The 13062-nt window shown below is 37.3% G+C and overlaps 1 protein-coding gene across 1 annotated transcript in view; it reads right to left on the reverse strand.

The window, feature by feature from the left end:
- Positions 1-12515, reverse strand: part of LOC135464642 (protein Wnt-6-like) — a 33235-nt gene extending 20720 nt beyond the window's left edge. Inside the window, 1 exon segment of the mRNA XM_064742111.1 lies at positions 11539-12515. Within this exon segment, the coding sequence (XP_064598181.1) occupies positions 11539-11633 (95 nt within the window). The 5' untranslated portion in view covers positions 11634-12515.
- Between the last annotated feature and the right edge of the window lie 547 nt (positions 12516-13062).

The raw sequence follows: 13062 nt of genomic DNA on the forward strand, positions 1-13062 counted from the left end.
CGACCGTTTGTGGCAGAAACGAGCCTTTATGAGAGTTAACTCATAATGAGATTATTGACAAGTGTCATATTTCCAGGCCTAAAAGAATAAAGATCGTCGAGTAAAACAAGGAGAGGCATGCAAAACTATGCTGAAGGCGGACCCAGACGTTGTGAAGGACCAGTATTTATTATGTTTGCCGAATGAATTACTCGACGCAAGGCAAGCACTCAGAGGTATAGATAGAAAGGTCAGGAAGGGGTTGACCCTTGAACCGGCACTAATTATAATTCCATATTTGGAGATTATGCGGAGGAATTTTACTCTGTCCAACTAAGTAATCCCTTAGGATATGCCGGAGACCTTGGTGTCGTTTGCACATGGTTTCAGTCACGATAGGACACGCTGCGTTCAACCAGGTCCGCTCTGAGCAAACGTAAAAGAGGTTTGAAAGGATCAGCCATCTTTATTTGCTTCAAAATGAACTCAGACTTTCTGACGGCTGGGTGGATAAAAAATGCAATGACGTATACACAGTTTAGAATTGCTGCAATTTTAGCTTTGGTTCTTCGTCTCAGTTCTGTTAGCCTGTAGTTCTGTAGATACAAAGCAAACGGTAAGTCCACGACACATAGTTATCCGCATTATTTACCAAAACACCAGAGTTAACGCCCTATGTGATAATTAAACAGTTAAGACCAAATTAAAGAAACAAATAATAACAAAATATTTTCTGTCTCAAAAGAGTCAAATATGTAATATTCGATGGCGTAGCTGACCATATGGCTACAACAGTAAGCCGTCAAACTACAACTCTCTACCAGTCTCAAGAACGAACAGATCGAGTTCTTCACGAAATTGCTTTACCATGCTGTTGCTTTGCTGAATGTGAGACGGCTTCTGTTTGTTTATTTATTTCATTGGTGTTTTTCGCCGTACTGTGACAGCTTTTGCATTAGTGTGTTAGGATTAGGGTTGTCTGGAACAGTTTTGTAGCGAGATGTTGTAGAATTTAAGCCACTCGTATAGGCATTATCACTAGGATGATAAGATTTTGTAGCGACCTCTTGTAGAATTTAAGCCACTCGTATAGGCATAATCACTTGGATGATACAGATTTTGTAACAGCATTTTGTAGAATGTAAGACTGACACCGCTGCTTTACAAAATCTGCCTTACATTCGACAGTACGTCACTACGGAAACTGTCTTACATTCAATAAAATATCGCTGGTACCGTCTTCTTGTTTGTAGCGACGTGTTGTATCAGTTTGTCGCGAAATATTTTTTTCCAGAATGCGTTTAAACATTGAAAGCAAGCTTAAATATTTCTACCATAATACACCATCGTATACTGAAAAATTCCTCAAACCGTTTAAGCATTTTTCCTTATTAAATAAGGTGTTTAATGCTGCTTCTGCACGTGATACTTCACGCATGCCCATTACATGAAGGAAGATATCATTGGTTGGCCAGAGGTGGGGATCTCTAGTCTTGGGATTTGCGTCTCTTGATATATGATTATATTTTATAAGTTAGTTGGATGTGTTAATCTAACGTTGACACGAAGCATGCATGACATTGCAAGGAAGCCACAAATGGAGGTCACGAATAGCTGTATCGTCATGTCAATCCCTCAGATGGAGTGAGTACATACCAGTGAGGAAGTCACGAATAGCTGTAGCCTCATGTCAATCCCTCAGATACAGTGAGTACATACCCGTGAGGGAGTCACGAATAGCTGTAGCATTATGTCATTCCCTCAGATGCAGTGAGCAAATACCAGTGAGGAAGTCACGAATACCTGTGGCGTCATGTCAATCCCTCAGATGCAGTGAGTACATACCCGTGAGGGAGTCACGAATAGCTGTAGCGCCATGTCATTTTCTCAGAGACAGTGAGTACATATCCGTGAGGGAGTCACGAATAGCTGTAGCGTCATTTCAATCCCTCAAATACAATAAGCACATACCAGTGAGGAAGTCACGAATAGCTCTAGCGTCGTGTCAATCCCTCAGATGGAGTGAGTACATACCAGTGAGAAAGTCACGAATAACTGTAGCGTCATGTCAATCCCTCAGATACAGTGAGTACACACCCGTGAGGGAGTCACGAATAGCTGTAGCATTATGTCATTCCCTCAGATGCAGTGAGCAAATACCAATGAGGAAGTCACGAATACCTGTAGCGTCATGTCAATCCCTCAGATGCAGTGAGTACATACCCGTGAGGGAGTCACGAATAGCTGTAGCGTCATGTCATTTTCTCAGAGACAGTGAGCATATATCAGTAAGGAAGTTATGAATAGCTGTAGCGTCATGTCAGTCCCTCAGATACAGTGAGTATATACCCTTGAGGGAGTCACGAATTGCTGTAGTCTCATGTGAACCCCCAAGATACACTGAGTGTGTATATGTGTATAAACATTATCTGGCACATACATTTATGCATTTTATATTTCGATCTGTGGGACCTTATTTATTTATTTGATTGGTGTTTTACGCCGTACACGAGAATATTTCTCTTATACGACGGCGGCCAGGATTATGGTTGGAGTAAACCGGGCCAACCCCGGAGGAAACCCAAGGCCACCCTGTGGCACCTTAAACTGGGGGTTTAAAATTATAAGAATTAGTTGGGCTGCTTACACTTATTCCCCACATTGTTCGTAAAAACAGAAGTGGGCTATGTTTACGTCAATGTCATTAACAAGGATAGGACGAAGACTGCTACATATTGTGAGCTTAAAATCTACAGAGATGACGGAGCTCCTCTCATTGCATCGCATTATCTTCTAATAGCCTCTGCAATCCAGTACAAATTGAAAAAAATCTGGTAACGTTATTTAATTACGATCAGAAAATAAACGACTGCGTTGTGAGACTCGGAATGTGTTCTTTCTCTAAAGTGTCCTGAGCCCAGTTTTTGCACGTGACACCATGGCACCGGTTAAAGGAGAATGGCAAGGTGTAGCTGACAACTATTTTGGGTGTTTATAGGTTATTATCATTTTTACAAAGATCAGGGCTTTGTGCTGAGATAAAACTTACTGAAATTAACAATATGAACCAAATATATTCGATGTCACAATTGAGGAAGACATAATAATTTGGAATGATACAATAAATTAGTTCGATATCGTTAATCACGAATTAGTAACGAATGAATATGGTTTAACAGGCCATGTGATAAGCACAAATGAACTGCCAAAAAAACAACAACAACAACAACAAAATACGTCAGATAAAACCGAACTATGGAGCTGTTTAGACAAGGAAAATATTGATTATAAAACTGTTTAGAAAACGAATAACACGCGTTTTGCAGCAAAGCAAGGTTAGATTACTTCCATAAAAAAAATAATTTCACCAACAATATTATCGTTATATGGTGTTAAGCTTTCTTGGTATAATCAGTCTCTGAATTGTAGTCATCAAAATGAAGAATGTGTAAATCCCCCCCAAAAATAATATGGAGCTCGATGCACTTTCTGGAATCAATTTAAACAGCGTCATCCACGAAAACTGCTGCAGAAAATATGTGGCATGGAGTTTTATGAAAATGGTCCTTGGTATACGCTGTTTAACGCTTTAACAAGATGATTATTAACATAAAGCCTCAAATACATGTATAATCTGTTCTGCATATGTTTCATTGATCTTTTCTTCCCATCTGACATCTTTTGTTAGATGCACCCATTTAAGGTGGTATAATTTCAGGCTGACTTCTTCGTCATTGGGCATGCGCAGATGAACTCGCCTTTCATATCACGTCACAAACGCCGTGAAAGTCAGGCATGATCAAAGAGAAAAAAATGGCGTAGAAAAAAAAATACCTGTGCCTTTGATTCATTGTTAACAGTTCATATCACTGGTATTCAGTGTGAAAAGGCTTTTCAGCACATCACAGATAGTGAGGAGGTATAAGCTTTGACCTTGACCTCTAACCTCAGGTTCACTATCATCACCCTTGACCTACTGTAATGGGAGACTTTATAAGGTGTTAAGCAACCCCATATCTCTGCCTAAAAAGCAGATCTAGATTTGAATCAATATTTTTAATTTTACTAACACATCTTTTAAAATTTCTGCATGATTTTGACAAATGTTCAAAATAATATTGTGAAAACAAATTATAACAACGAGACACGAAGAGATCGTTAGCATATACATAGAAAAGGCTAAGTTTTCTCAACAATATTAAGAATACGGCAATAAAAAAACAGACTTAATAAAATAAATCCCTGAGATAATACCACATGGCTAGCTAAATAAATATTAACTATGTTTAATCCCCTTACTGTGAATTCGTATAGAGTTAGTATTACAGAACCTATATTTCTATATGGCACAGTATTTCTGGTATACTGTTAGCCCCCGAAAACTTGGAGAACGTTTCACTGATGTGATTAGCATAAAATGAAATTGAAACGAAGTAATTCATACTCGTATTGCGCATCTAATATTTGGTTGAATTCTTTTGATATTTTCTTTAACTCGGACCCATAACTTAAGCTATACCACAAACAATTACAAACACAAATTTAAGAAATGTATTTTCCACCGTTTTATGAGACCAAAGTCTAATTATCGGCTTAGCTCATATCACTTTCCCTTCCTGCCGTATCAGTATGTTTTGACATGGAATGTATGATACAGGAGTCACACAAAATTACATGCACGTATGGCAGGAATATTTCAGGCTATAAGTTAATAAGTTTTATGTGTTTTCTAAGCCCTATGCTCACTTACAGAGTACACGTATAATGTTTTATGCACATTTTATGATTTTACACTGTTTAACAAATACCTTATATATATATAACAATATTCATTTCGCAAAAAGAAAAACACAAATATGGTATAGAGCAAAGTAATACAGCATTAATGCAGATAACGGCGAATCGTGTTAAACACCGGACATATAAATAAACATACTAAACATTTTATTAAATAATTAATTTGGTTTTGAAAAAGTCGCGTAATATGATAACAAACTCCTTGTCCGCACGACAACAATAATGTTAACACCTTTTGAGACAGTCGCTAAATTTTTTACTTCCAGGAATTTATCCAAAAAAATCTTGGCACATGTGGTAATTACATACACATTAAGACGTCGATGTACAATCTAGAGCGACAAGAATGCCATCCGGTACAATACATAACAATGTTACCGGTTTTATCGCAGCGCGGACCACGCAGAAAACCATAATATCCAGGGATATAATGGGCAGAACTCTTTTTAAGCCGTAAAAAACCGGCACAGTCTTTTATATGTAATACAGTTTTGTCACTCGTGAAATATTTAACGATCCAACTCGTTCTGACTACGAACCTAGCGGAGATGTTTTTATTATTTTCTCAAGCCGAATTAGATGTAGCGTGCGATTAAAAAATCTGCGTTTTCTTAACTCCTTTGACAGATTCATGCAACAATTAAACATTAGTTATGTACGGCATTGGATAATTGGTTTCCTGCACAACACCTGCTTTTGTCTTGATTATTTTAAATTTGTGAATAAACTATAAATAGGTGATAAACCGAGAAATACGTCCTCTTCATTACTACTTTATTAACTCAGCAACAAACACTTAATGAGCTTGTTTTGACAAGGTTGAAAACAAAGCAAAAAAGATTGTAAAATAATTCTGAAAGTGTGAATGGCTAACTACTGGAGAAAAAAGTTACGTGTTAATAAATAAGCATTCACACTTGAACTGCGAGTGATAAAATCTAACATATGAAATGAATGTGTTGGATCAAGTTTTACATTCAATAATATTGCTGCACACTCCATCAATTGTATATAGTCCTACCTGGTCGACCGTGCTACATATTGTGCTGATATCGCCGTGTAGTTGTGTACAGTTACACAAAAGTGTAAGATTTTACAAAAACACATAAAACTGCTATAGATTTGCAAGATTATTACACAAATATACAAGCTAGTTAACAACATGAACGTTTAGGACATCCACATAAATTTTGTGAAAAGGTAAAACATCTGTACGATAATATCACATAAATGTGTATGACTGATACAAAACGTTATACACCCCACATATACACGACTGTGTTTTCGACAGTTAACTAAAATTATATATAAAACAGTGGTTTATCCGACAAGTATGTAACTGTCTAACACATCTACAAAACCATAATGAATTATGATAAAACTGATTTCTCCTCCCTTGGCACAAATAGGATTACAGGACAAATGTAAATTTACACAACAATAAGGGTATCAGCATGAAAATATGTGTTTCACAAGATCACAATTCCTTCAATATAGACCAAAAAGCACAGAATAGTGAATGTTTCTGTGATATATCATCTGTATACATTACAATTTGCGCAGGTTTTGTGCACAACTGGTTTGGTGAGAACATTATTTGTCCTTAACAAATACAATAATTCATGAAAATAATACTTTTATAATACTTTCAGTAATGTTTCATGCGAATCTTGCAATTAATCGTGTAATGCTTACAAATGCCGAAAGACAAAGTGCAAGTAACTGTTGAACAGTTCTCAGGGCCCAAAAGGTGTCTGTGTGTGAATGTGATTACTGTCGACATTGGGACTACATCAGAGTGTTAATAAATATTGTACATTGCTTTTTTATTTATTTTGTTTTTTTTTTATCGTGGTAGATGGCAATGATTTTTTTGTAATTCGTTACTAGCAAGTTAACAGACAAATGTCTACAACGTGGATTGAAATGTAATTGTGCCATCGGCAATTAAATGCACTTCAAGGTTGGATTCCAACTCGCAAATGGAACCATAAATCTGTGAGAAAGGTAAGGTTTAGGGGCAGATGAACTCTAGGTAAATTATACGTGTGAAATAGCAAAGGTGCAACGCAAAATAGACTGGAGTCATCAGTGGTTAGTAACAGATTATGGTAGGTGTAGCCCATCTGGGCTTGGGCGAAAACACGACCGCTTTATTGAAAAGGGAATCACGTGACGTCGGGACCGGTCACATGACTCAGATAACATCGTCTGGTCCTTGCAAAATCCATCTTGGCGGCCACAAACTGCGCGGAACAACGTCGGGGAGTGAAAAGGCTTCGCTAGCACAAGGCAGCTCGAGAAAAACTAGTCACGAAAACCATTTTCATATTTCGCAAATTCGCCATTACCACTCCTGGTTAGCTTTAAATATGAGTCACATTTTAGCGGCAGACGAGAATAAATCCGGAACGTCAAACAGAACAATTACTGATCCACGTTGAGTACTCTACGACATTTTTTCGTGTAGTTTATAACGATCCATCAAGGATGTCACTAATTAGACAAGAATTATATTTTTCTGCTGTTTCTTGACACAAGCGCATTGTTGAATATACTGAGCGCAAACAATGCATAAGTAAAAATATAGGATTTGTCTTAACGAGCCCAGCATGTCATCGCCTATTTTAATTTAGCTCATGCGGCATCTTGTTGAAAACAGGCAAATTTAATGACCAAACAAATGCGTTTCAAATTTAGGTTTTCTTGAGTTCGCAGAGTGTAGACGTTGTCAGAAGAATGTAACAGAAACAACGTAAGCACACACCTGTTTGAGACTGAGACACTCGCACCTGATCTACTGGGCTTACTACACGGCGTGAGTTATATAATCGGCATACCACAGACGGTATTGATCAAACCTGACATCTCAACAAGCAAGCAAGGAAATATACCGTTTATAAGGAAACTTACAGAAGAAATTGTTTTTCATTTGTATGTACAACTGATAACGTAATGACTGACTGATAGACAGATTAATTGACTGGATGATTGACAGATTTATGCATGTCTTTAAATATATAATTACTATAGTCAATTTAATCGAATAATACGAATCGAACAATGAATCACATGACTTTATTCCTGGAGGCGTTTTATCATAGCTTCAGAATGTGATTTTCACTTGTGGTTCGTCGAATTTACCTGTGCACAAATGTCAGAATCCCGCAAAGTTCAACTTTGTGTAAGTATAACTGTTCTAAACATCTGACGTCCGCGCATTTCATGTCAAAATGCATCCAACTTTAAACTAATTTAGTTATTTCATGCGCACTTTATCTGACTCAGTGTTGACACCTTACAAATCCCCCGAGGAAATATATGATCGCATAACTCTCGTCAGTTATTATAAAATAGGTAAAGGGCGTTAAAGCTTCGTCACTGACACATATACCTACAAGTACTTATATAAAACTCTACATTTCTCACCAGTTCAGATTTGTCAGTTGTTAAAACTTCAGAGTTTATCCACATTTATTAATTAACATTTTTAGTCGGGGCTGGAAAACCACTAAACGACCGAATACGAAGCAATTTCATGTTGTCTTCTTCATGTGAGAGAAATTGAGCTGAAGTCATTTCAGGGTGTGAACGAGCCTGCTTTAGGCGCGAGGTAGTGCGCTGTTAATTATTCAGACGAAGAAGGTAAGTTTTCAACAGACAGTCGCTAGCTAATGGCTTGAGATACAAAACTGCTTGTAACGCTATGAAGTCACCACGTTTAATGGAGGGAGAGGCTGCGCGAACATGTTCAGACCACGCAAATTTCAAGGAAGACAATTTAATGATAAGAAAGTCTACAACACCATCTGTTTCCTGAAAAACTTGGCGCATGGCTTTCGATGACAGGTCACATGCATGTGAATTGTATATTTAGCCATAATCGTATTCATTCAACAAAGTACATGAGCAAGTAACGTGGCTAATCTAGTCGTGTGCATATTTATACTAGGTGTGTAGTCAAAAGTCATGTTTGTAAGTAGCTTTTGAAGTCATGAATCAATAAGTACTACTTGACTACTACGCCTATCAAAACTAATAAAATATTCAATGAAAAGACCTATATTGTTTATATTTCAACACAGAAACACTAAAATATGTCTGCCATATAGAAGATACCAAGTCATTGTATAAATATGTACGTCATGTACGAGTACAACGACGCTGTCTCATAAGTGCACACAAATGCGTAAATATATTCGCGCTGAAATATGTGTATCTATGAATACAAGGCCTTCAGCAACACGTGGGTATAAATGTAAGCACATGTGGCATCATGAAATATCACGAAAGTTCAGTATGAAATAACGTAAACATTGTTACCTTCGTAAAAACCTAACTCACGTTGTAATGTAAGGTGCAAGAACGTTGTCATCATTTCTGTACAGCGATATATATATATATATATATAATATATATATATATATATACCTGACAGCTTGTAAACAGCCAAGATGACATGCAATACAAATTAACATACTGATCACTGATGAGGATATTTTCATAATGACATATTTACCATTTATCTTGTTCAAATTAAAGAATTTTCTAACGCTTTCATAAAGCAGTGTGGCTTGCCAATTTCGATACTAGAAGAACTACACAGGAAGTTTGGTAACCTTTAATGTCATGCACAGATCATACCTTGGAAGTAAACACAAGCGAATCAGATTTGAGCTGCGTGATAGAGGTATAGATTTTGCACGTGAGTGCAGGTATTTGAGAGACTCTCGTTCACAGAGAAACCAATTCACTCATAACATGAAGTAGGAAACGCTTATGTTTGGTACGTGGAATACATGAAAAAAATATATAGAAAACTGATAATTCTAGCCAATAATTTAAACGATAATAAAGGAGAGAATATACCCTTTCTGAGAAGGAGTAATTTGTACCATTTTCTGTGAGACAATTGTGGTAATCAGCGTTTATGTAATTGTTACCGAGAAATTTTCTGTATCATAGTTGATACGCCATTGTCACATTACACCATTATTACTGGATACATTACACCATTATCACTGGATACATTCCAACATTATTACTGATACATTACACCATTATCACTGGATACATTACATCATTATCACTGGACACATCCCAACATTATCACTGGATACATTACACCATTATCACTGGATACATTACAACATTATCAATGGATATATTACACCATTATCACTGGACACATTACACCATTATCACTGGATACATTGCACCACTATTACTGGATACATTCCAACATTATCACTGGATACAGTACACCATATTACCGGATACATTCTAACATTATCGCGTTGAAGCATCCCAACTGTATATACATATGTACTATCAATGAGTAGAAGGAAAGCACACATTTCTAAATTGTTCTCAGTTACAAGAGTAATTTAGAGGATACAAAATTTGTACTTTAACCTACTTTAACGATATGTTTGGAAGCACAACTGTTTATCATTATTATTGTCATTTATTTATCATTATTAAGACATTATACTTGTGTGTTATATAGCAGTAGTTACCTGTCCTTTCTCATCTTTAGTTTATAAATATATTTGCACTTATTTTCAACACCGCATTCCGGCAATACAGATTCTCGTAAATCGGGTTAGTATGCACACAGACTCAAGTAGGTCTTTAGCCTTACCGGTATGAAAACTGGAATCAGACGAAATTTAAGTCATATTCGCGTATTTCTTACGTACATGCAAATTACATTAAAATACATAAAAATGAAACTAAACTGAACAACAGTAAGTGAGGTGCGGGGATTTAGACGACTGGGTGTGTGAAGCAGTTAAGTTCTGTTGAGGGTGGGAGGGGGCATGTGTTCATTTATGTTAGCATGTATAAAAAATTGCAGTTGAAATGTTCTCTTGATGCAATACCTGACAAGGGTCTCACATACGGGAATGCTATACTGCCCTGTATATATATCGACACGTGTTTATGATTAACAAAACTGCTGTTCTCGCTACATACCATTATACACACTAATGTATATATATATATATATATATATATATATATATATATATATATATATATATATTACGTATTTGTGACATATAAACAGTAATTCGCGATGCATGACATGAAGAATTTGAAATTGCAACAGGTGAGAATACTGCATGCTACAGTTGCATTGGAATAGCATATATAATTACCACATAAATAGCAGCTCACTGTTTGATTGACAGGTGAAGAATACGCCACAAGACACAAGCCTTCTACGAGGACACCATTTATGCTGTTCAGCTTTTATTCTACGTCTGTGTCCATGCAAGATGTGAAATGACAATATTATCACCAAATGACATTCTCATAATTTACCTTTACACATAAATGTAAATGATAACTGTATTAGTTCGTATTCAGATATGATAATTAAAGGTATATGTCTTATTCACCTGTCCTACATATTCTGTCTGATTCATTCCACACATTTTAACAGGTGTATAAATTCTAATTCTTGAAGTAGGCAATAAATACATACATTTATATAAGTAACACTAAGCATACACATTTAACACTGTATCTTGAGTTAAGCGTTTAAAAAAGCAATAATTTTATCAATCAAACAATGCACCACGCACACCACCTTTACCATACTAATTAAAAAAAACCAAAGCAGCCATTAATTACAGCAATGACATTTAATAATGCTGAGTTTTTTTTTTTTCGCAATTTAAACGCGCATCGCACTCTAATTTAGACCTATTTTTGCGTATGTAATTTTAGCAGAAATTGTACGAGTTTACTCACCACCAAAGTCCAATTATATTCGCAGGGCACATCAAGTAGAAGTAAAGGCAGACAAGAATTCCCTGGATTTTCATGATCAATGAGTCAGCGTGCATAAAACATTGAGCACCGGAATCACGAAATGCTCCGCTTGTTGTTGTTGTTTCTTTTCTCTCTTCACAGCTTTTTTCACATTCACAACGATATAAATATTTCAAAATTTTCGACTCCCCGTCATTTGGGAACTCACACCGGATCTCCAATCATCCGGAAAGTTTTCGCAATTTTCCAGAGCTGTTCTCTTGTGGTTTGCTCTGAGAGGTTTTTCCGTAGTTGTAGATTGGGGAGGTGTGGCACATAGCCTGGGCACTTCTACCGAGTTCCGGGTAGTGCATACAGTGTTATTCGGCAGTGGAATCAGTTCCTCAATGAAACTCTCTCTCTCCTAAAACCCTTTTTCCAGATTTTTCTACGAAATACACTTTACACACGGAGCCGAAATATAAGTCCAGATTATCCAGACCGTAAGAATTTTCGAGGCTCCTGTATATTTTTAATACGGGATTTCTTCGCTGTTATATCAGTAGAATTACAGAGCCAGAGTAAGCTATAGCAGAATTTGGCAGGCCTTAGATTCAGGCGGTCACTCCAATGTCAATCAGCAAATTCTCTCGCGACATTCAGGCAATTCCCGGCATGCTCTGCGCCTGTTCTCTCAGTGCAGGACCCCGGCCTTGCGTTTTGGCTTCCAACTTTCCGTCATTTCATTAACTCATTTAACTCTCCCGATTTTTGATTGAATAGGTATTTCTCGGTTTCCATAGGGACCAGTCATGGGCTTTCTGCCACATTTTTTTATGAGGCATTCAGCACCGATGTTTTACATCCTAACAACCAGGTATTACCCATCGAAACAAGTTTTCCTTTCACAGCCGGCAGCGCCACTGTTTCGCATCACTTAGTGGATGGTTTTCGCCCAGGTCCGTGTTATTGTCACACACCTGTGTCAACCCGGGTGGAGAATGGCTGGAGTCATTTTATGACACGTCAAATGGAGCACCTAAAAACAGAAAATAAAAAAATCTTTTAGAAGTACCAAGGGATTAGTTCGTGGGGAGGCATATCGGGGGGGGGGGGGACAACCAAACAGAGGCACATGGCGATGTAAAATTGACTAAAGAGCTCCAGTCATCTTTTTTAAAAACTATGTTAAGTGGCCGCTGTCAAACCAGGATCAGGCAAAAGCTAAAACTAACTGTCATTGTTTTACGGCAGACGACGACTGTTGGGCGTTCAGACTTTCTGTTCCTACCCGGTTAAAGTTGTTTCCCCCTCCTAAAGTGAAGTCTTCACGCTACTGGCGGACAACCTGAATCTTGTTCATTGAACCGGCTTCTCTCGGTAGTCGCGGTGGACTGTTAGGCTACACAGCCTACATATTCAATAACAAAGTTATTCCGTTTTCACGACTTTTCTTCAAAGTTTAAGAAGCGGACTCTGAGTTCACTGTGCGCGTTTGAAGTCTGTGGTCCTCAAAAGAGGCAA

The sequence above is a fragment of the Liolophura sinensis genome, chromosome 4 (assembly GCF_032854445.1).
Source record: "Liolophura sinensis isolate JHLJ2023 chromosome 4, CUHK_Ljap_v2, whole genome shotgun sequence".
NCBI lineage: Eukaryota > Metazoa > Mollusca > Polyplacophora > Chitonida > Chitonidae > Liolophura > Liolophura sinensis.